At 38.7% G+C, this 21,264-nt stretch overlaps 1 protein-coding gene across 3 annotated transcripts in view; it reads left to right on the plus strand.

The window, feature by feature from the left end:
- The window catches only part of ACBD6 (acyl-CoA binding domain containing 6), a 198,279-nt gene that overhangs the window by 174,866 nt on the left and 2,149 nt on the right, over positions 1–21,264 (plus strand). For all 3 annotated transcript variants that reach the window (XM_008701135.2, XM_008701133.2, XM_008701134.2), the window contains one exon: positions 3,046–3,076. In XM_008701135.2, the coding sequence (XP_008699357.1) occupies positions 3,046–3,076 (31 nt within the window). The remainder of the gene's footprint in view (positions 1–3,045; positions 3,077–21,264) is intronic.

The following is a 21,264-nucleotide window of genomic DNA, read 5'->3' on the forward strand; positions in this document are numbered from 1 at the left end:
TAAATATACTTATTTGCTTATTACTTCCTCTACCAGTAGAATGTAAGATTTATAACATGAGGGACCTTTTCTCTCTTGCTCACCTCTGTGTTTCCAGTCCCTAGAACAGTAACTGGTACATAATAGGAGCTCAGTAAATATTTTTAATTAATTAACTAGAAATTGGGCTGGAGATACAGATTTAGTATTCATTGGTAAAAGTGACTAAAAGAAATTGTTTCCATCTCCCTAATGAAGATAAGCAAAAAGAAATTAAAAGAGAGGCGCCTGGGTGGCTCAGCCCGTTAAGCATCCAGACTCTTGATCTCAGCTCAGGTCTTGATCTCAGGGTCGTGAGTTCAAGCCCCACATTGGGCTCCATGCTGGGTGTGGGGCCTACTTTAAAAAAAGAAAAGAAAAGAAGAAAGAAAAATTAAAAGAAACTGAACCTTGAATATATATAAATAGGGTGATTAAACAAGAGTGTTATGCACAAATAAGAAGAGAACTACACTTCCTAAAGACAGATAATTGTGGAAAATATAACTTTGCATGATGGATGCATAAGTCCAAAATTGCAGTAGATTAAGCCCTTTCTGAAATTGCTTTCTATTGCTGGACATTTAAACCATAAGCATGAATGTATAGACTCATCACATGCATGCATGTGAATGTATAAACACATACACACGCTACATACACTTTTTCTGGTTAACATTGGAAATGGGCAAAGTAGATACGAGTCTAAAGCCGTAATGGGCACTTCTTTTCTTTCTAAATTGTTTTTGGCTGTAGCCAGGCAAGTCAGGATACTCTGGAGTGCAACTTCCCATTGTCGTGCTGCCCACCATAAACGTCCTTTGGAACCTGTTTCCTGTGTAGCTGCCTCTGCTCCCTTCCCCTGCTTGTCCTTAACCTCAAGAGCAGAGCAAGGCAAAGGGGAGCAGGGATCAAGGTGGAGGCTATACTAAAAAGACAAAAAAGAAATGGGCATTTTGTAACGTATACGATTGTTGAATCACTAAGTAGTATATCTGAAACTAATATAATATTGTATGTCAACTATACTTCAATTAAAATTTTTTAAAAAGAAGGCAAAAATATTCTGTTATCTTCCTGACTTCTTAGTGCTGCTCTCCATCTTTTATATCCCTTAGAGTTTATTATCCTAATGATCCTCGATGGGCATCCCAGACTTAACCACTCTTACACTTCAGCCAAGTCGGCCCTACTCCCAAGGTCCCTCAGAATTCCTTCTTTCAGATCTCCGCTCACTTCCTCACACCTCACCCCCAAATCCAACAAGAATTCCCATTCTCTGGTAGGAAAATAGCTTAATTAAACTATCTTGCCTTAGGGCGCCTGGGTGACGCAGTTGTTAAGCATTCGCCTTCGGCTCAGGGTGTGATCCCGGGGTTCTGGGTTCGAGCCCCACATCAGGCTCCTCCTCCGCTGGGAGCCTGCTGCTTCCTCTCCCACTCCCCCTGCGTGTGTTCCCTCTCTCACTGGCTGTCTCTCTTTCTGTCAAATAAATAAATAATATCTTTTAAAAAATAATAAAAAATAAACTGTCTTGCCTCAAGGTTATCTCCCTGCCCCCACCAGATGTCACCCCTGTAAGCTCTTTCTAGGTGTTAAAAAGCCCTTAAGGAATGACTTTTTCTTACTACTTGTCTGAACCAGAAAAGAAGGTTCCTGCCTCAGGAAACTTCCTAGGGGATTAAATAGAAACATAGCCAAAAGTTCTGGAATCAACCCCACATTCAACCTCTAAGAAGTGAGAGAAGTAGATATGGTGTGCCCAGGAATCGTTGATGAGGTCATAAAATCACCCTTTCCCAGTTATTCACAATAATTAAGCATTTGTTCTTAATTACCAGGGGCACAACAGTGGCTATGCATATTACTAAGTGAATATCAAATTAACAACTAAATTCTACTTCTTACTTGTACTTAATCCTGATTTACTTGTTGCTCATTAATATGATCACCTGCTCTCAACTTAAGAGGCCGCATTGCTAAAAAGGTACTTACGTGAGCTATAATTAGTGTGTACAGTTAGAGTATCTTGGTTTTAAAAGAATAAAAAAATTAACTGAACTGTTGGAGTTATCTATGGGAGCTTCTGACTTTCTTAACTTCCAGGATTTCATGTGCTTTGAAATCACATTTCCTTATGATATTTGATCTGGTAATATTTGATAGTATTATGAGCCTGGAATGTGACTATTTGAAAGAGGATTAAAAAGCTACTAACTTTTTTTAAGATTTTATTTATGAGAGAGAGCACGAGCGAGCATGAGTGGTGGGAGGGGCAGAGGGAGAGGGAGAAGCAGACTGCCCACTGAGCAGAGAGCCCGACATGGGACTCGATCCTAGGACCCTGAGATCATGACCTACGCCAAAGGCACACACTTCACTGACTGAGCCACGCAGGCGCCCCAAAAGCTACTGACTTTTATGAGAAATCACAGATTTATTCGATAGATTTGGAGATAAACTCAGAAAAAACATTATAATACTAACCAAAATGAAGGATATACCGTGTCAGGGTTTTTTTTGCCACAGATGGGGCAATCAGACTGCTGCATTTTAAGAGGGTCCCTTTGGTTTAATATCTGCAGCCTGGTTGTGTGGGACTCTGCTGCAGCGGCTGAGATGCACAAGTTGCCATTCAACAACCTCCTGCTCTCCGCGGTACAGAGCTTGGCTGGAAGTTACTGGGAGGCTCAAAGAACTGCATCTGATAAATCTTTTTTTTTTAAGATTTTATTTATTTATTTGACAGAGATAGAGACAGCCAGCGAGAGAGGGAACACAAGCAGGGGGAGTGGGAGAGGAAGAAGCAGGCTCATAGCAGAGGAGCCTGATGTGGGGCTCGATCCCATAATGCCAGGATCACGCCCTGAGCCGAAGGCAGACGCTTAACCGCTGTGCCACCCAGGCGCCCCGCACTGATAAATCTATATGACTTTGGTAGATGAGATATATTTGCTATAGCTTATGGACTTTCATACTTTTGCAATAATGTAGACTTCTAAAATGTGTTGTGTGTTTCTTTTACAGGATAATGAAGGTCAAACAGCTCTACATTATGGTAAGATATTTCCAAATTATTAATAATCATATTAGGAGGTTTTCTCTGTTTATTTCAACCTTGTCCAACCCTGTGTAGCACTTAGAAAAATGCCTGGTCAGTTGGTACAGCCACTGTGGAAAACAATATGGAGGTTCCTCAAAAAATTAAAAATAGAATTACCACATGATCCAGTAATTCCACTGCTGTGTATTTACCCAAAGAAAAACAAAAACACTAATTCAAAAAGATATGCACCCCTGTGTGTATTGCCGCATTATTTATAATAGCCAAGATATGGAAGCAACCCAAATGTCCATTGATAGATGAATGGGTAAAGAGGATGTGGTGTGTATGTGTAAATATGTATACACACACACACTAGGAAATACTACTCAGCCACAACGGAAGAATGAAATCTTGCTATTTGCAACAACGTGGGTGTGAACCTAAAGGGTATAATGCTAACTGAAATAAGTCAGTCAGAGAAAGAAAAATGCCATATGATTTTGCTCATTTAAGAAATTAAGAATTTAAGAAACAAACGAACAAAGGAAAGAAGACACAGACTCTTGTACAGAGAACAGGGGCACCTGGGTCCCTCAGTCGGTTAAGTGTCCGACTCTTGATCTCAGCTCACGTCTTGATCTCAGGGTCGTGAGTTCAAGCCCCATGTTGGGCTCCATGCTAGGCTTGGAGCCTGCTTTAAAAAAACAAACGACCAAAAAAAAAACCCAGAGAACAAACTGGTGGCTGCTAGAGGGGAGGGGAGTAGGGATATGGGAGTTGATGAAATGGGTAAAGGAGATTAAGGCTATACTTATCTTGAGGAACACTGAGAAATGTATAGTATTGTTGAACCATTATGTTGTATATTTGAAACTAGTATAACACTGTTGTTAATGATACTTGAATTTTAAGAAATAATATAAAAAATATAAAAAGGAAAATGGTCACTAGCAGAAATACACTAATTTTTTTGTTTAAAAATAGATTAATAACCTCTAAAGTTAGAGCTATATTAAAATTCTTATGGGAACCTTCATAGTAAGTTGAGCCTTTCTATACCATCATTATTTTGTTTTTGGTACTGTCAACGACAACTGAGATGCTAACCATCGTCACTGTAGGAGCTCCAGTCCTGTAAGAAATCCATCCTTTCATGATGTAATTGAAGGGAAGAAAAATTGATTTGATTTTTTAACTCATTTTACTTACTAACTGATTAGCTTAGTTGAGTAATCCTCACTTAACTAATCTATAAAAGAGAGGATAATCTGTGAGATGGACATAATGTGGCTCTCAAAGAGTATTGGGTAAATTCAGTGAGATAAAAGATATTGAAGTATTTTGTAAATAAAGCACTTAGTAAAGTATCCTTACTTTTATTCTATTTGGGTGTGAATATGGTTGAGTAAAAGACAACCATCAATATTTAAATCAGATTAAGGATCAACCACCATCAGACTTTGGGAGACAGGATACATTAGGCTCTTTCGCCAGTTTTGGCCATCTTGGACCACCATGCAGTAATAAATGACCCAGATGCCCCTGGATATTTTTGTCTGCTGCTTATTAGCATTTGCTTGGATGTCAGAAACCTCACTGAGTTGTCCAGGAGTCTAAACTATTGGGCTAGCTGGTAATGCTAATAACTATGTTTATCAGCCTAATAATGAAGATTGAATATCACCAAATGCATGCTGCCAACTGATTATGAGTTTACCTAGTATAACCTGGGTACCAAAACCAGCATAAAAAAAGGAAACTTGTGGGGGCGCCTGGGTAGCGCAGTCGTTAAGCGTCTGCCTTCAGCTCAGGGCGTGATCCCGGCGTTCCAGGATCGAGTCCCACATCGGGCTCCTTGGCTAGGAGCCTGCTTCTTCCTCTCCCACTCCCCTGCTGTGTTCCCTCTCTCGCTGGCTGTCTCTCTGTCACATAAATAAATAAAATCTTAAAAAAAAAAAAAAAGGAAACTCGTGAGTCAGTCTCACTTTTGAACATATATGTAAAAATCCTAAATAAAATAATAGCAAATGAAATCCATCAGTGTCTTTTTTTAAGATGTGATTAAGTTGAATTTTTCCTAGGAATTCAAAGGATTTAACAGTTTAAACATTTATTAATGTAGTTTGCCACATTAGTATATTGAAAAACCATTTGGTCAATTCAGATGCAGAAAAAGCAATTGAGGAAATTCAATACAGAATGCAATATAAAGAAGCAATACAGAAAAGTGGTTAAGACCCCAGGCTCTTAAGCCAGACATCTGGGTTCAAATTCTAGTTCTACTACTGAACAGATTATTTAACTTCAATGCACCTGTTTACTTATGGTGAGATAGGAATAATAACCTCAGAGATATGTTATAAACATATAATGAGCTAATCTATGTAAAGTGCTTAGGACAATGTCCAACACCTTGGAGGTACTCAGTAGATGTTAGCTAATATGATTGTTTATGATAAAAACTCTTAATAAATGATATGCAAGGAGACTTCTATGGCCTGATTAAATTATATATCAAAAACCTAGTGCAAATATTACTAAAGGTGAAATGTTTGAAGCATTTCCTTTAAAAACAGGAATGAGAAAAGGACGCCTACCAAAACTAATTTTCTTTAATGTTATATTGGAATCCTAGACTATACAGAAAGAAAAGCAAAAGAACTAAAAAGTACATGGGATGGACAAAAAGAAACAAAATCATCATTAATCTCAAACAAAATAAGTAGCTACATAGAAATTCAAGAGACTCTGCAGTCAAATTATTAAAACTAATACAGTTTAACAAAGATGCTGAATAGAAGATCAGTTTTTTAAATTACATTCTTAAACATAGTATAAAAGGTAGAAAGTAAATATAGAGAGCTAAGTCCTAGGCAAGTGCAGTCAAGAGATGGAGGCTCCCTTATCTTGTCCAGCATCCCCCCATGTGGTACACTGACAATATGGAGGCCCTGATCACCCTTGCCCTTTCTTGCAAGGTAGTGGCTCCATGCCAGGAGAGGCAAACCAGGCTGCCCCCACACTGCCACCAAGCACAAACTGCTAGAGTAGGGGGAGGAAGGGTGTCACTCAAAGAGAAGCTTGCTGTTGTCCACACTCCCAGCTCCAGAATCTGACTCAGAGATTTTGCCTGGAGAGAGAAGCAGACTATAAAACAGCTCCTGCTCGCTTCCCAAAGGATCTGACCTCATTTGCAGCAGAGCCTGGAGAAGTTCAAGGCTAAGGGTACTCTCAAAAATAGTGGAGAGGATGGGAGAATACTACATCTGGAAGGAGCCTTCATGAGTAAGAAAAATATCAAACACTGAACTTTAAAGAAGCCACAATTTGATTGGGTTGGTTTGTAGGACAATTTGTGCCCCAGTTGAGTGGTTTCCTTGGAGCACTTTCGATATGTTATCCCACTGTGTTCTGACCTTGAATATCTATTTATAGAAATAGAAGGAATCTATATCTATAATCTATATCTAGCAAAACTGTCTTTCAAAAATGAAGATGGAATAAAGTCTTTCCCAGATAACAAAAACTGAGAGAATTCGTTGCTAGCACACCTATCTGACAAGAAATACTAAAGGAAAATATTCAAACTAAAAGCAAATGACCCAAAAAGTAATTCAAATCCATATGAAAAACAAAGAACGCTCATAAATACAATCGTACAGTTATAAAAGACAGTATAAAGCATACTTTTTTCTCTTTTCTTTCCTTAACTGATTTTAAAAAGTAGTATCTAAAATAATATGTATATAATGTATTATTGGGCCCAAAACATATAGAAGTATAATATATTTGCCAGTAACAGCCTAAAGGAGATGGGTGAGAACAAAGTTATAATGGGTTAAGAAAGTGATTACAGATGTTAAAGTAATTGTAATAATGTCTTGTTGGATTTGTAACATTAATAATTGTAACAGGTATAACAATACTACCACCAAAAGAGGGAAAATGCAGTAGGGATATATGGGAGTAATGTTTCTACATATCACTGGAATTAAGCTGAGCATAAATCTGAAGCTGGAGTTAAAACGTTTATGTGGTAAACCCTAGAGTAACCCTAAAGAAAACCCTAGAGTAATCACTAAAGAGAAAACTCAAAATAGACAATTCAAGAATAATAGTTGGAGATTGCAGCACCCCACTTTCAATAATGGATAGGGCAGCTAAACAGAAGGTGAACAAGGAAATGGAAGACCTGAACAACACTATAAATCAAAGATCTAACAGACATCTATGAAACGCTCCATCCAATGACAACAGAATATATATTCTTTTCAAGCGCACATAGAGTGTTCTTCAGGATACACAATATGAAGGCCATGAAACAACCTCAGTAAATTTAAAAGAATAGAAATAATACAGTGTATGTTCTCCAAACACAGTGGACTGAAATTAGATATCAAGACTTGAAAACTCACAAAATGAGAAAACTAATCAACACACTCTTAAGTAACAAGTGAGTCAAGAAGGAGGAAATTAAAAGAGAAATCAGAAAATACTTTGAGATGAATGGAAATGAACGTAACACATGCCGAAACTTACGGAGTGCAGCTAAAGCAGTGCTTGCAGAGAAATTTATAGCTGTGAATGCCTATGTTAAGAAAGAAGAAAAATCTCGAATCAGTAACTAACTTAACCTTCCTCTTTAAGACACTGGAGAAGAGTAAACAAAGCCTAAAGAAAGCAGAAAGAATAATAGAGATTAGAGTAGAAATAAATGAAATAGAGAATAGAAAAACAATAGAGAAAATCAACAAACTAAAAATTAGTTCTTTGAAGCAAAAGAACCAGCTGGTCAACCCACAGAATCATGAAAAATAATACATTGTTGTATTTAAGCCACTAGATTTTGAGTGGTTTGTTATACTACAGTAGATAACCAAACAGCACACCCCATACACATAAATCAATTTTAGGTGAATTGGATGCATATATAAAGAAAAGCAAAATTACAAACTTTTAGATGAATAGGATAAGGAATGGTTTGTTGGTTTTTTTTTAATAGATTTTATTTATTTGTCAGAGAGAGAGTGCACACATAAGCAGGCGGAGCTGCAAGCAGAGGGAAAAGCAGGCTCCCCACTGAGCAAGGAGCCCGATGCAGAACTCGATCCCAGGACTGACCTGAGCTGAAGGCAGACGCTTAACCAAATGAGCCACCCAGGCGTCCCATGGAGTGGTTTCTTAAGAAAACACTCAAAAATGCAAATCATAATTTAAATTATGATAAGTATATTAAAATTTTAAACTTAAACAGAAACTGTAGAAACATCTAAGCCAGACTGATTGCGCCCTTGAGAATGTAGATGAGTCACTCTGTCATCCCTAGGTAACCGTTAGGGGTGAATGCCTTGCGGAGGTGGGAATGTGTCCATTCAAGCGTGGTATATGCAAAATGCATTTCTAGATAACAACAGGATTGGATTTTCCAAAGGTCTTCCTGACTGGCTTCAAAATAAGCTATATTTTATTTATGTATTAATATGGAAAAATCTCTGTATGGAAGATACATTGTTAAGTGAAAGGATTAAGGTGCAGAGCAGTGTATATAAATATATCTGTACTTACTTGCTAGTAACTGCATAAGATATCTCTGGAAGGGTACACGAAAAGCCAGTGTTGGTTGCCTGAGGGAAGAGGAACTGCAGGGCTAGAATACAAGCATAGGATAAAAAGGTTTTCCTATAAACCCTTTAATAACTTCTCTATTTGGTGATTCTTTATATATATGGAAGAGAAATTGTTATATATAATTTGTCTGAAAATTAATTTTAAATTCTTTGAAATCACAATATCATAAGCTCTATTAGTACTGTGAATATGACTTACTTTCTTAATTATATTTCATTCATTCAACGAATATTTTTGAGCATCTGCTATTTGCTAAATAAAATATACCAAAAATCCTCTATAAAGGTGAAGGGACGTCCCCAGACTTAGGTGTCTTGAACTCCCACCCAATATGCAAGGATGAGACAACCATAATGGTAAGTGTGTGAGCTAACGCTGCATCTAAACTGGGAAAACTGTGGGCTTGGATTTCAGTGGCACCAAACCCTGGAAACGATGCTTCCTGAATGAGAAATAATGAGGCGTTGAAACTGAGACCCTGCACATAAGCCAGGACACTCAAAGGGCTACACCCTCAGTTTAGAAAAAAATAATAATAGTTACATTAGAAAAAGTTGGCCCACTAGTATAAGGAAGGAAGACGAAGAAGCTAATCAGCCACACACCAGAATTTTGAGTGGGGGGAAAAGGCTCCATCTCATGTGAGTTTGGGGTTTAAATTTATACTCTGATTGCTTCATAAATCCTCAAGTCAAGAAATTAACGTAATAAGTGTACAGGCTGGTTACCCATGAGGGACCTGGGAAAAGCAAATGCTAAACTTCTCTTGCAGGACACCTCCTCCACTAGAGCAGCACAAAATTGCTACAGAAAGAAGCCCTGCTGAAAATGAGCTTATAATCCAAAACTACAAAGTATACTTAGGTGATTGTCAGCGGACATAGTAAACCTCAGGACTAGACTTCGAAGAACTTCAGTAGTTTTACTGAAGAAATTATCAGAAGTTGGTATAAAATCAATGGATGAAAAACATAAGAACAAGACAGAACAGGCAGATTTGAGAACCAAAAGAACTTCAATAAATAAAAAATACAGAAATTTCACAATGGATAGGTTAAAATGCAGAACTGGCAAAAGTCTTTTTTAAAAAATGGTGAACAGAAAGGTAGTTCTAAATGGCAGCACAGAAGATAAAGAGATGGAAATGTGGAAGAGACATTGAGTGTAAAATAGTGAAGTCCAGCATTTTTAAATAGGAGTTCCAGAAGGAGAAAGTAGGTAAGAATCAATATTTGAAGATACATTTATTAATAATTTCTGTAACTGATAAAATGCTCCAATCTTCAGATGCAGGAATTATGAGATCTGATCAGGTAAGATATTCATCCAATGGAATTCTATACAGCAATAAACAAGAACTACAACTACGTGCAACACCTTGGATGAATCTCACAGACGTACTGTTGAGTTCAAGGTGCCAGACACAAAAGAGTACAACTGTATGCATCCATTTATATAAAGGTCAAAAACAGGAAAAACTCATCTCCAGCATTAGTAAACAGGAGAATGGTTTCCTTGGGGTAATGGATAGGCAGTAAGGTAGTGTTTGGAAGGGGTTAACAGGGGAGCAATGCTTCTGAGATTCTAATGATCTGATTCTTGATCTGTGTGCTAGTTAGTTATGTGGATAATTTCATGTTAAGAAAATTTGTATATATGATTTTGGTCCTCTTCTGTATTTAATTTATATATACTCTAATAAAATGTTAAAACTCCAGACCCAGATAGATAGAAGGTGGTGGTGGTGGTACTGTTTTCATTGAAGGTGGTGGTGGTGGTACTGTTTTCATATATATAATCTCTTAACCTTTCTAACAGATGTCTGAGCTAGGTCTTGTTTCTACATTTGCAAATAAAAAACTGAAGTCTGGAGGGGCCAAGTGACCTTGACAGGGTAGTACAAGTTGTAGGAGCAGAGCCAAAACACTTGTCCAGGTCTTCTGATTCCACTTCCAGTCGCGTTTCCGTAATTTCATAAATAATTACAGCCCCGGTATCCTTTTAAAGCAGACATTATTTTCTGGAGGATAATCTTTTATAGAAATAAATTAAAATTCTTTATCATTGGTCACCTTAGTGAGTCAAGGCTATTTTTCAGAACTGTACTTTATCAATATCTGTGTCCATCCATGTGCTTTTATATTCTTATTTCTGTTCACTGAGAGTTTCAACATTAACAAAAATTATCTCTGATTCTGCCCAAAATTGATCTAGTAAAACAACCTCTATCTCTGTCTCTCAGATTATATTATTCATTGCAGAAAGAACAAAACAAATACCATGTATATTATAATCAAGATAATTAAACACTAAAATAATATCATTAGTTAAGAGGCTTTGACATTACAAATATATAAAACTAAAATATTCTGACAACTCAGGAATATTTCATGAAATTAAGATTTTAAATTTAATTAATAATCACTTATAGGAGTGATTCATTTTTAATTAAGATTTTTTACTAGGTCACTAGACTTCTGCCAGTTTTTAAGGTCATCAAAACAGAGTTGGCCATGTAATAATAATAATAACCATTTATTAAACACTATGTGCCAGGGAATCTGCTGGATATAATTTATCCATTTAGTCACTTAGTATTATTTACCCTTTTTTATTTAATAGGTACTCTGTAGCTATTTTTTTATTTGATTTTAAGACCCTTAACCTATTTTTGTAACTTTCATAAAACTCTAAGTATAGTTAAATCCAGTAAGTACAGACAATGTTGGGGATATCTTAGGGGCTTAGCTATTATTTTTTATGAATTACAGTTTGGCTTGACAGCTGTCCTTGTGTTGACAGCTCTTCTGATTATAGCAGTTGTCAAACTCCATCCTTAAGCAGGTTGTAAATCCTGGCTTTTTCCGATTAAAACTGGGTCAGAGCCAATGGCAGGTTAACTAGAGGCCAGTATTCTACTACTGTATGTCTTCACTAGTTCATTCTAAATAGGCTTTGCATAGCAGCATACTAAAACCCTTACTTGCCTCTATTTCACTTTGGTGTTTTTTAATCTTCAGATATCAGTCCTCCTGTTGTTTTGTGATTAAACACGGGTCTTGCTGAAGAGTATATTAGTGTAAGTGTGGTCTTCCTTGTAAATGGCCTGTTAGCCTTCCCCTCCTCTCCCTCCACTGGGAATACTAACATCATTGCATCTGTGTCTCCCAGGGGAAATCAAGGCTTTTCCTTGCACGTGCAGTCATGTGATTTCAGAGTGGGCAGGCTTTGTATCCTCATGAGCCCTCGGTCTTCCACGTAAAGCACCATCTGTTCTGTTCCTTCCACGCTGTTACAGGGCAGTGGGAGGAGGCATTAGAGTGAAAATAAATAAAATAAAAAAAAGAAAGAAATTCATCATCAAAACCCTGAGGATTAATGGAGTCAGAAGGCTCACTGCTCTGAATGAAAATTCATCTTCACCTGTGCCAGTGTCAGGGCTGCCTCTATGGCACTTGACAAATAGAGGTTCCCAGGGTACCATAAATTCAGCAACTGTTCTAATCCCTATAGACTTGCTCAAGCTTTTCCGAGACAGGCTTATGACTGTTTTTGTATTTCCCAGCACATTGTGGGCACCAATGTATCCCCTCATTAATTTGGCAAAATGTTAGCACCCTTCTCATCTCTCTCGCATCGCCTTTCCCTTTGTCCATTTTGAGGGGACGGGCAGCTCACACGTTTCTGAAAGATGACTCTGCCTTGTGAATTGTGCTTTACTGAAGATGCCAAAGGCGGAGAAATCAATTAACTAATGAATTTTGAGCAAATACTAAGTTCCCAGCACTGTGCTAGATGGAGAAGAGAACATAACAAAGCGTGTAATCAAGTAGCTCACCACCTAAGTGGGGGTACAAAGCATAGTTTTTCCAAAAGCTATTTGTTGGGCACCTATCTTTGCCAGTTGGCTCTGTGCTAAACAAACATAATTGATGCCTTCCTCATACCAGGATGAGATTCACCTGTGTGGTGTCCTCTTATCCCTTAAATCGCACTCACCTTTGTTAGGTTAGGGGATTGTTAGATAGCCTGCTTAGCCTTTTCTCAGCTGGTTGGCTGTGCTCCTCTGGATGTGGAACTTAAAAGCGTAAGCTCTATTCCTGAGTTCGTACTGCCACATTATACCATCTCTCACTGTTGGAAAAGTCACTTCACTCTGTGGCACAGATGAAAGTAATGCTTCCTTGTCTGAGACGGCCGGCGTAGTGTCTTCAGCTGTAGTTCTCATCGATGTAGCCTTGATCTTCCTGCTTAGGGGTCTCAAGTGTTGGGTTAGATTTGAGAAGTGTGATCTGACAACGGTAGTTATTATCCTGTATTACAGATTTATACCCTGGGAAATTTATTCCTCTGATACTGCTTTAAAAGTTCCAATTTTAAAACCTAACCAAGTGTTTCTTACAGTAAGTTGAGACTGATAGCTGCAGCAAAAAGGTTAAATGATTATTTCTCAGAATATAGATGTCAGGTAGCTAGTTCTATGCAGGATAAAACCCTCTTCTCACAACTACTTGATACTAGGCAATGTGTCTTTAACTTTGTTACATTTTATAAGAGACTGCCTTCCATTGGAATCTAATTTGGTGTACAGTGATTCATGGTAAAACCTCTGGAAATGTAAAATTAAAATGTCCATAATATTATTTGGGGAAGATTATTTTAAATTCTTTAAGAGATATTATAATCCTACATAATTTCTGTTGAGTCCTGAGCCTTGGTAAAGATATTCTGTCTCCGCCATCCTCCTGTCTGTGACCTACCGTAGCAAAATATGATCTTAGCCCATTAACACCTGTCCTGGGACTGGAATAGGCAATTCTTGCCTTTTTCTACCTTTTCTCCTACTCTCTTATTTATTCATTCATTCATTCATCAAATGTTAATTTAACATTGATAATCCTGATAGCCTTCTAAGAAATCCCGCACCACTAGAGACAGAGATAGCATTCTCAAATGGTCTGACTTTAGCTCAGAGTAAAATTCTGTCCTCCACCTCTGTTCACTTAGAACTACCTCTGAGCCTGTGCTATTATGGAGTAGAGTTTGGTACCTGAGTTTGTCAGGGTGGGTAATACAAAGGATCGCCAAAGCTGTCCCAAGTTTATAACTCATCACAACCTGATTTTGGCTGCTGGCTTTATGCCATTTTTTAGCATTATAGCAGGGAGCCCAGAGCTGGAAGCAGCCACCAGCAGAGTAAGGAGTCAAGGGAGCCAGAGAAACTATCCTTATCTGAGTAACAACAAAGAGCAAAAGAAGAAATATCACTGCTAAATCATCTAAAACCAAACTCCCAGGACGCCTGGGTGGCTCAGTCAGTTAACCATCCGACTCTTGGTTTCAGCTCAGGTCATGGTCTCGCAGTTGTGGAATTGAGCCCCACGTCAGGCTCCATGCTCAGTGCAGTCTGCTTCACATTCTTTCTCCCTCCTGCTCTGCCCCTTCCCGCTCACATTCTCTCTCTCTCTGTCTCTCAAATAAATAAAATCTTTTAAAATTTAAAATAAAACCAAACTCCCATAGAGTTCTACTTCCATTTGAAATGTAGAAAAGTGCAAAAGAACAATGCTCCCATACTAACAAGAAGAAAAGGATAGATAATCTACAAGATCATTAATTTCTTGAACCCATAAGATAGCAGAGGTTGCATGGCAGCAAAGAAATCTGGATTCCGAAGGATAACAAACCCCTACAAGACACACAAATTGTCTCACCTTTGGTGCAGCACCCAAGGAGGAGGCATCCACCATGAAAGCAGGAAAGAAGGCAGCTAAAATTAACAAACTCTTAAAGTGACCTAATGTGACATTCTAGAGTAACCAGGAGCCTCAGACCCAAGAGGAGTAGTCCTCATTCGCATGCCCCTTTTCATTAGCTAGGAGACCCAGAGAGGAATTGAGAACGGAGAGAGCCCTTCTCAGTGTCACCCAGGCATGAAACCCAGCCACTTCCCTGGAGTCTTATTTCATAGGAAGCAAAATGCCTTAAGCCTCTCGGGGAGAGCAGAAAACTTTTCTGTCCTCTTCCCCTGTCCCTAGGCCCAGGCAGATAGCCACTGCTTTTGGAGGAGTAAAAGCAAGCTCTTTTTGCCACTCGGGAAGGTCAAGGAGCCCTGCTCTGACCCAAAGCAGATATCTCTTGCCACTGAGAGCAGGGCACAAAACTCTCTCCCTCTCCAGACATGTTTTCCCTCATACAAGGTGGAGTTTTGTTGACATTGGGGGGGGGGTGGCAGGAACAGTGAGAAATCACTGCCTCTGAGGGCCTGCATAAGTCTGAGACCAGCCCAAAAAGACAACAACTCCGTTCCACTCCCACCATGAGACTTGCCCCGAGTAATAAGCAGTAGCACTCTGAGCGATGGGGAAGGAGCAAGAGTGCAGAGAGAAACTCCCTCTGTAGTAGACATGCATGACTACTGAAAGCTGAGGGTGGAGCAGGAATCCTGAAAAAACCCACTGGCACCTGCAGCCACATACAAAACGTAAGGTGGCAGCAGCCCACAGCTGGAGGAACTTGAAGTGTGTGATGCATTGACGTTACCTATAGCAACAACAAAACCCAAACCCAGTTCAACTGCCGACCAGATTGATTCAACACCCATGCTCATGGCATGACAGTAAAAGAGGCATACCTATTTCTGGATGTAAATAGTGTTATTTAATGTAGCCTCCACTGCCCTTCTACATACAATGTTCTGCATTCAATCAAAAATTATTAGAGTAGCTGGGGAGAAACAACTCATTGTCAGGCTATAAATCAGTAATTGATAGAGCAAGTAGATAAAAATTCAGCAAGGAGATCAAAGAATTGAACAATACAATCAACCAAGTCGACTTAATTATCATCTTTAGATCTCTAGACCATCTAGAGAACACTCCACCTAATAAACAGAATATATTGTTTCAAGTACACATGGAACACTTACCGAGATAGACCATATTCTAGGCCATAAAACAAATTTCAACAAATATTATAAAACTCATACAAAGTTTGCTCTGTGGCCACAACAGGATTAAATTAGAAATCAGTAACAGACACATATGTGGAAACCACCCCGCCCCCACAGTTGTCAGAAACTTAAACACACTTCTAAGTAACTCATAGGTCAAAGACAAAATTCCAAGGGAAATTACAAAATATTTTAAACTGAGTGAAAAGAAACACTATCAGAATTTTGGGATGCAGCTAGAGCAGTGTTTAGAGGGAAATTAAATGCGTTTGTTAGAAGAAAGCTCTCAAGTCAATGACCTAAGCTTCTACTTTTCAAAAGTTAGCGAATGAAGAGCAAATTAAGCCCAAGATAAGCTTAGGCATAAACTAAGATCAGAGAGCAGAAATCGCTGAAATAGAAAACCAAAAATCAATGAGAAAATCCATGAAATCATTGAAAACCTTTGAAGTGGTTAATAAAACTGATAGACCCCTAGCCAGAGCAATAAAAAATAATAATAATGATAATAAAAAAGAGAAACAAATTACCAATTTCAGGAATGAAAGGGAGTGGTCACAGATTGTACAGATATTATGAAGCAAATAAGGAGATATTATGAACAACTTCATAGCAATAAGATAACTTAGAGGAAATGGACACATTTCTTAAGACACAAACTCAAAAGAAATTGATAACCTAGATAGCCTTATATCTCTTAAAGATATTGAATTTGTAGCTAAAAACTTTTCCACAGTAAAACTAATTCTCCACATCAACTCTTCCAGAAAATAAAAGAGGAAAGGCTGTCCAACTCATTCTATGAGGCTGACATTACCCTAATACCAAAACCAGAAAAAGACTCTAGAGGAAAAGAAAACTGCAGGCCAATATCTCCCATGAATATAGATGCAAACATCTTTTTTTTTTTAATTAATTAATTTGAGAGAGAGATTGAGCATGAGTGGTGGGGAGGGGCAGGGGAGAGAGAGAATCTCAAGCAGATTCCCCTGCACCCTGCTGAGCATGGAGCCCAACACCAGGCTCCATCTCATGACTCTGAGATCATGAGCTGACCTGAAACCAAGAGTTGGACACTCAACTGACTGAGCCACCCAGGTGCCTCAATGCAAACATCTTTAATAAAATGTTAGCAAAGTGAACCCAGCAGTATACAAGAAGAATAATAAATCATACTCAAATATCTTTATCCGAGGAATGCAAGGTTGGTTCAGCACATGAAAATCATTATATTTTACTGCATCAACAGATCAAAATGAAAACAAAACATATGATCATCTCCATATATATATATATAGAAAAAAAACAGTTGACAAAATTCAACCTCTCTTCATGATTAAAAAAAGATACAGCAAAATAGAAATAGAAGAGGGCTTCCTCAACCTGAAGTAATTGATAGCTAACATCATTCTTAATGGTGAAAGGCTGAATGCTTTCCTTCTGACCAGGAACAAGGCAGAGATTTCCACTCTCTCCCCTTTGATTCAACATCGTACTAGAAGTTCTAGCCAGTGCATTAAGGCAAAAGAGAGAAGTAAAAGGCAGATGGATTTAGAAGGAAGAAATAAAACTTTCTTTATTCACAGATGACATGACACCTGCGTAGAAGACCCCAAAGAATCTAGTTTTTAAAAAGCTATTAGAGTTAATAAGTTGAGTTCAGCAAGTTTGAGGACTAGAAAATCAATATACAAAAATCAAAAAGTTCCTATACACTGGTAATGAACAATTGGAAATTGAAAGTTAAAAACACAAGGTCAGTATGCAGATACCAGTTGTTTTCCTTTATACTTGCAGTGAACCAATTAGAAATTGAAATTTTAAAAAATACCATTTATAATAGCCTCAAAAAAATTAAAATCCTAAGGATAAATCAAAATAAATGGACAGAGATACTGTTGTTCATGGGTCAAAAGACTTAATGTTGTTAAGCTCTCCATCCTCCCCAGATTGATCTATATGCACTCCCAATCAAAATTCCAACAGGACTTTCTGAAAAAATTTACAAGCTTATTCTAAAAGTTATATGGAAAAGGAAAGGACCCAGATGGAGGACACACCCTTACTTAGGACTTATTATAAAGTTATAAACATCAAGACAATGTGGTATTAGTATAAGGATAAGTGTGTAAATCAATGAAACAGGATAGATAACCCAGAAATAGACCCAATTACAAGTGCTTAATTGGTTGGTTGGTAAGACTTTCAGAGCAGTTGTACGTTCACAGCAAAACTGAGGGAAAGGTACAGAGATTTTGCATATAACCCTCACACCATGGATAGCCTCCCTCTAAAGAACAAACAGTCCCTGTGTGTCTCTCCTTTACTCTCCCACTACCACTGCACTTCACTTCTGGTCACCATGTGTGTGAGTTTTTCCTCACAACGAGCAGTTCTCTGCAACACCAGCTGGGTGTTCTTCCACTGTCTACCTTCCCCACGCCCCCCACGAGACTACACCTCTGCCTTCAGATGCCAATCACAAGTCCCAGGCTGTCACCTGGGACTGACCTACAAATTGGGGTTTCCATGACCCCTTCCTGGGTTCAATAATTTGCTAGAATGGCTCACAGAGCTCAAGGAAACACTTAGGTTTACTGGTTTAATATAAAAGGATATGATAAAGGTTACAGATGAAACCCCAGCTGGAAGAGATGCATTAGATGAGATATGGGGGGAGGGGAGCAGAGCTTCCGTGCCATCACCAGTACCACCTGTTAAGTATTTCCATGTGTTCAGCAACCCAGAAGTTCTCTAAAACCCTACTTTGAGGGGTTTTATGGAGGCTTCATTACATAGGCATGACTGATCATTAACTCAATCTCCAGCCTCTCTCCCCTTCAAAGAGGATGGGAGGTGGGGCTGAAAGTTACAAGCTTATAATCTGATTGGGTCTTTTTGGTGACCAGCCCCCTTCCTGAAGCAGTGGAGTCCACCAAGAATCATTCATTACAACAAAAGATACTCCTATCACCAGGAAATTCCAAGTGATTTAGGAGTTCTGTGTCTGGAACCAGGGTCGAAGACTAAGTATTAAAACAAAAGATGCCTCTAGTGCTCGCACACGTAGGGAAGTCCAGGGGGTTTAGGAGCTCTGTGCCAAGAACTGGGGACAGAAACCAATGTGTATTTTTTCTGTCATTTCACACTCTTTCCACTCTTTCATTATCAATATCCCTCATCAGTGTAACATTTGTTGCAGTTGATGAACCTACATACCATAAAATTATTAACATATCGTAATATATCATAATCACCCAAGGTTTACAGTATGGTTCTCTTGGCTTTTGTGTATTCTATGGATAAATGTAAAATGACATGTATCCATCATTATGATACCATCCAGAGTATTTTCACTGCCCTAAAAATGTACTGTGTTCTGCCTGTTTATCCCTCCCTCACCCCCAGCCTCTGGCAACCACTAATCTTCTTACTATTTCCATAGTTTTGCCTTTTCCAGAATGTTCATATTGTTGGAATCATACAGTAAGTAAGCTTCTCAGATTGGTTTCTCACTTAGTAATACGCATTTAAGGTTTCTCCATGTCCTTTGATAGCTTGATAGCTCATTTCCTCTTAGTGTTGAGTAAACTTACATTGTCTGATGTACCACAGCTTATTTATCCATTCACCTACTGAAGGACGTCTTGGTTGCTTCCAAGTTTTGGCAATTATGACTTAAGCTGCTATAAACATTCATGTGCAGATTTTTGAGTGAACATAAGTTTTTAGCTCCTTTGGGTAGAAGCTAAGGAGCATGGTTGCTGGATCAGATGGTGAGGGTATGTTTAGTTTGGTAAGAAACCACCACACTGTCTTCCAAATGGCTGTACCCTTTTGCATTCCCACCAGCAATGAGTGAGTTCTGTTGCTGCACGTTGTCGCCGGAATTTGGTGTTGCCAGTGTTCCACGTTTTGGCTATTCTAATAGGTGTGTAGTAGTATCTCCTTGTTCTTTCAGTTCGCACTTCTCTGACGATGTGATGTGGAATACCTTTTCATAAGCTCATTTGCCATATGTGTATCTTCTGTGGTGAGGTGTCAGTTAAGGTCTTTCGCCCAATTTTTCACCCAGTTACTTGCTTTCTTATTGTTGAGCTTTTAGAGTTATTTGTATATATATATTTTTAAGATTTTATTTATTTATTTGAGGGGCGCTGGGTGATTCAGTCGGTTAAGCATCTCCCTTCAGCCCCGGTCATGATCTCAGGGTCCTGGGATGGAGCCCAGCTTAGGGCTCCCTGCTCAGTGGGGAGCCTTCTTCTCCCTCTCCCACTGCACCTCTCCTCTGGCTCATTCTCTCTCTCTTTCTCTCAAATAAATAAAATCTCTCCTTTTTTTTTTTTTTAAGATTTTATTGACTTTATTTGAAAGAGAGAGAGCACAAGTCTCCCAGACTGAAAACATAGGTACATCTTTGGTTCCTGCAATTCTTTTTCGCATTGTTCTTTTTTTTTTTTTTTAAGAGAGTGGGGGGAGGGGCAGAAGGAGCGGAGAGAAAGAATCTTAAGGAGGCTCCACGCCCAGCACAGAGCCTGACAGAGGGCTTGGTCTCACACCCCTGAGATCATGACCTGACCCGAAATCAAGACTCAGGAGCTTAACCTGCTAAGCCAGCCAGGCGCCCCTGCGTATTGTTCTTTTGGATTGATTTGTTAATGCTTTTTAGATATTAAGGGTATTAGCTCTTGTATGTGTCATATATGTGAATAGTTTCCCAGTTTATGATTTACCTTTATGTATCATATTTTGTGTGTCTGTGGTATAGCTGTTTTAAATTTTTATGTGTTCAAATTTATCAATTTTAGATTTCTGTGTATTCAGATTTATCAGTAATTTTCTTTATGGTGTCTGGGTTTCATAGCAAGAATGGAAAAACTCAGGCCATTTTATTCAGTAAACATTATGATCACAAGCGGTGGGCCTGTGAGCTTTTCAGAAACCTCTAAAAATATTTGAAACCTGAAATAAAATATTTTTTGTTCTAAAAAACAAAGAAAATTGCAAAATATAATAATTAAATGTTTAACTGTAAATATAACATTATATCAGCTTCATTAATTATTAAATTTAGAGTTCACAAACATTTTTTTACAAGTCTTTGCTATGTCCTATCCCCATGAATTTCAGTGGCTCTCATTCTGTCCCTTCTTTCTATTCATACTGACACTGGCTAATTTCAAGTCTCCTAAAATAGTCATAGTCTCCTAGTTGGTCTACCTGCCACACATTTCTAGGCTGTCCAAGTCACTCTTTTTAGAATGATCATCGTAACTCAGAGGCCAGAGTATGCCACTCCCTTCCTTAAATATGCAGACTTTAGTAGAGCACGCAAAACCACGCTTCTCAGCATGGCTTAGTGTGGCTCTCATAGCTCTGCCTCGGTTGACTCAAGTGCACCCCATCTGCGTTTGACTGTATGGCTTCCCAGAGCCGGCAGTCAGTTCTCTCAGCACTCCCACTGTTAGTGGTGTTTTCTCTCCGCAGTGCCTTTCTGTCTCCGCTTCCCGGAATTTTACTCTGTCCTTCAAAGCTCAGCTTACATACCACCTACTTGTGTTTTTCCTGACCACTCAGCTTCTCCACCCACCCCACCCCCACTTCTTTGTAGGTGTGTTGA

Source organism: Ursus maritimus, unplaced genomic scaffold, assembly GCF_017311325.1.
Source record: "Ursus maritimus isolate PB19 unplaced genomic scaffold, ASM1731132v1 scaffold_2, whole genome shotgun sequence".
NCBI classification, from domain to species: domain Eukaryota; kingdom Metazoa; phylum Chordata; class Mammalia; order Carnivora; family Ursidae; genus Ursus; species Ursus maritimus.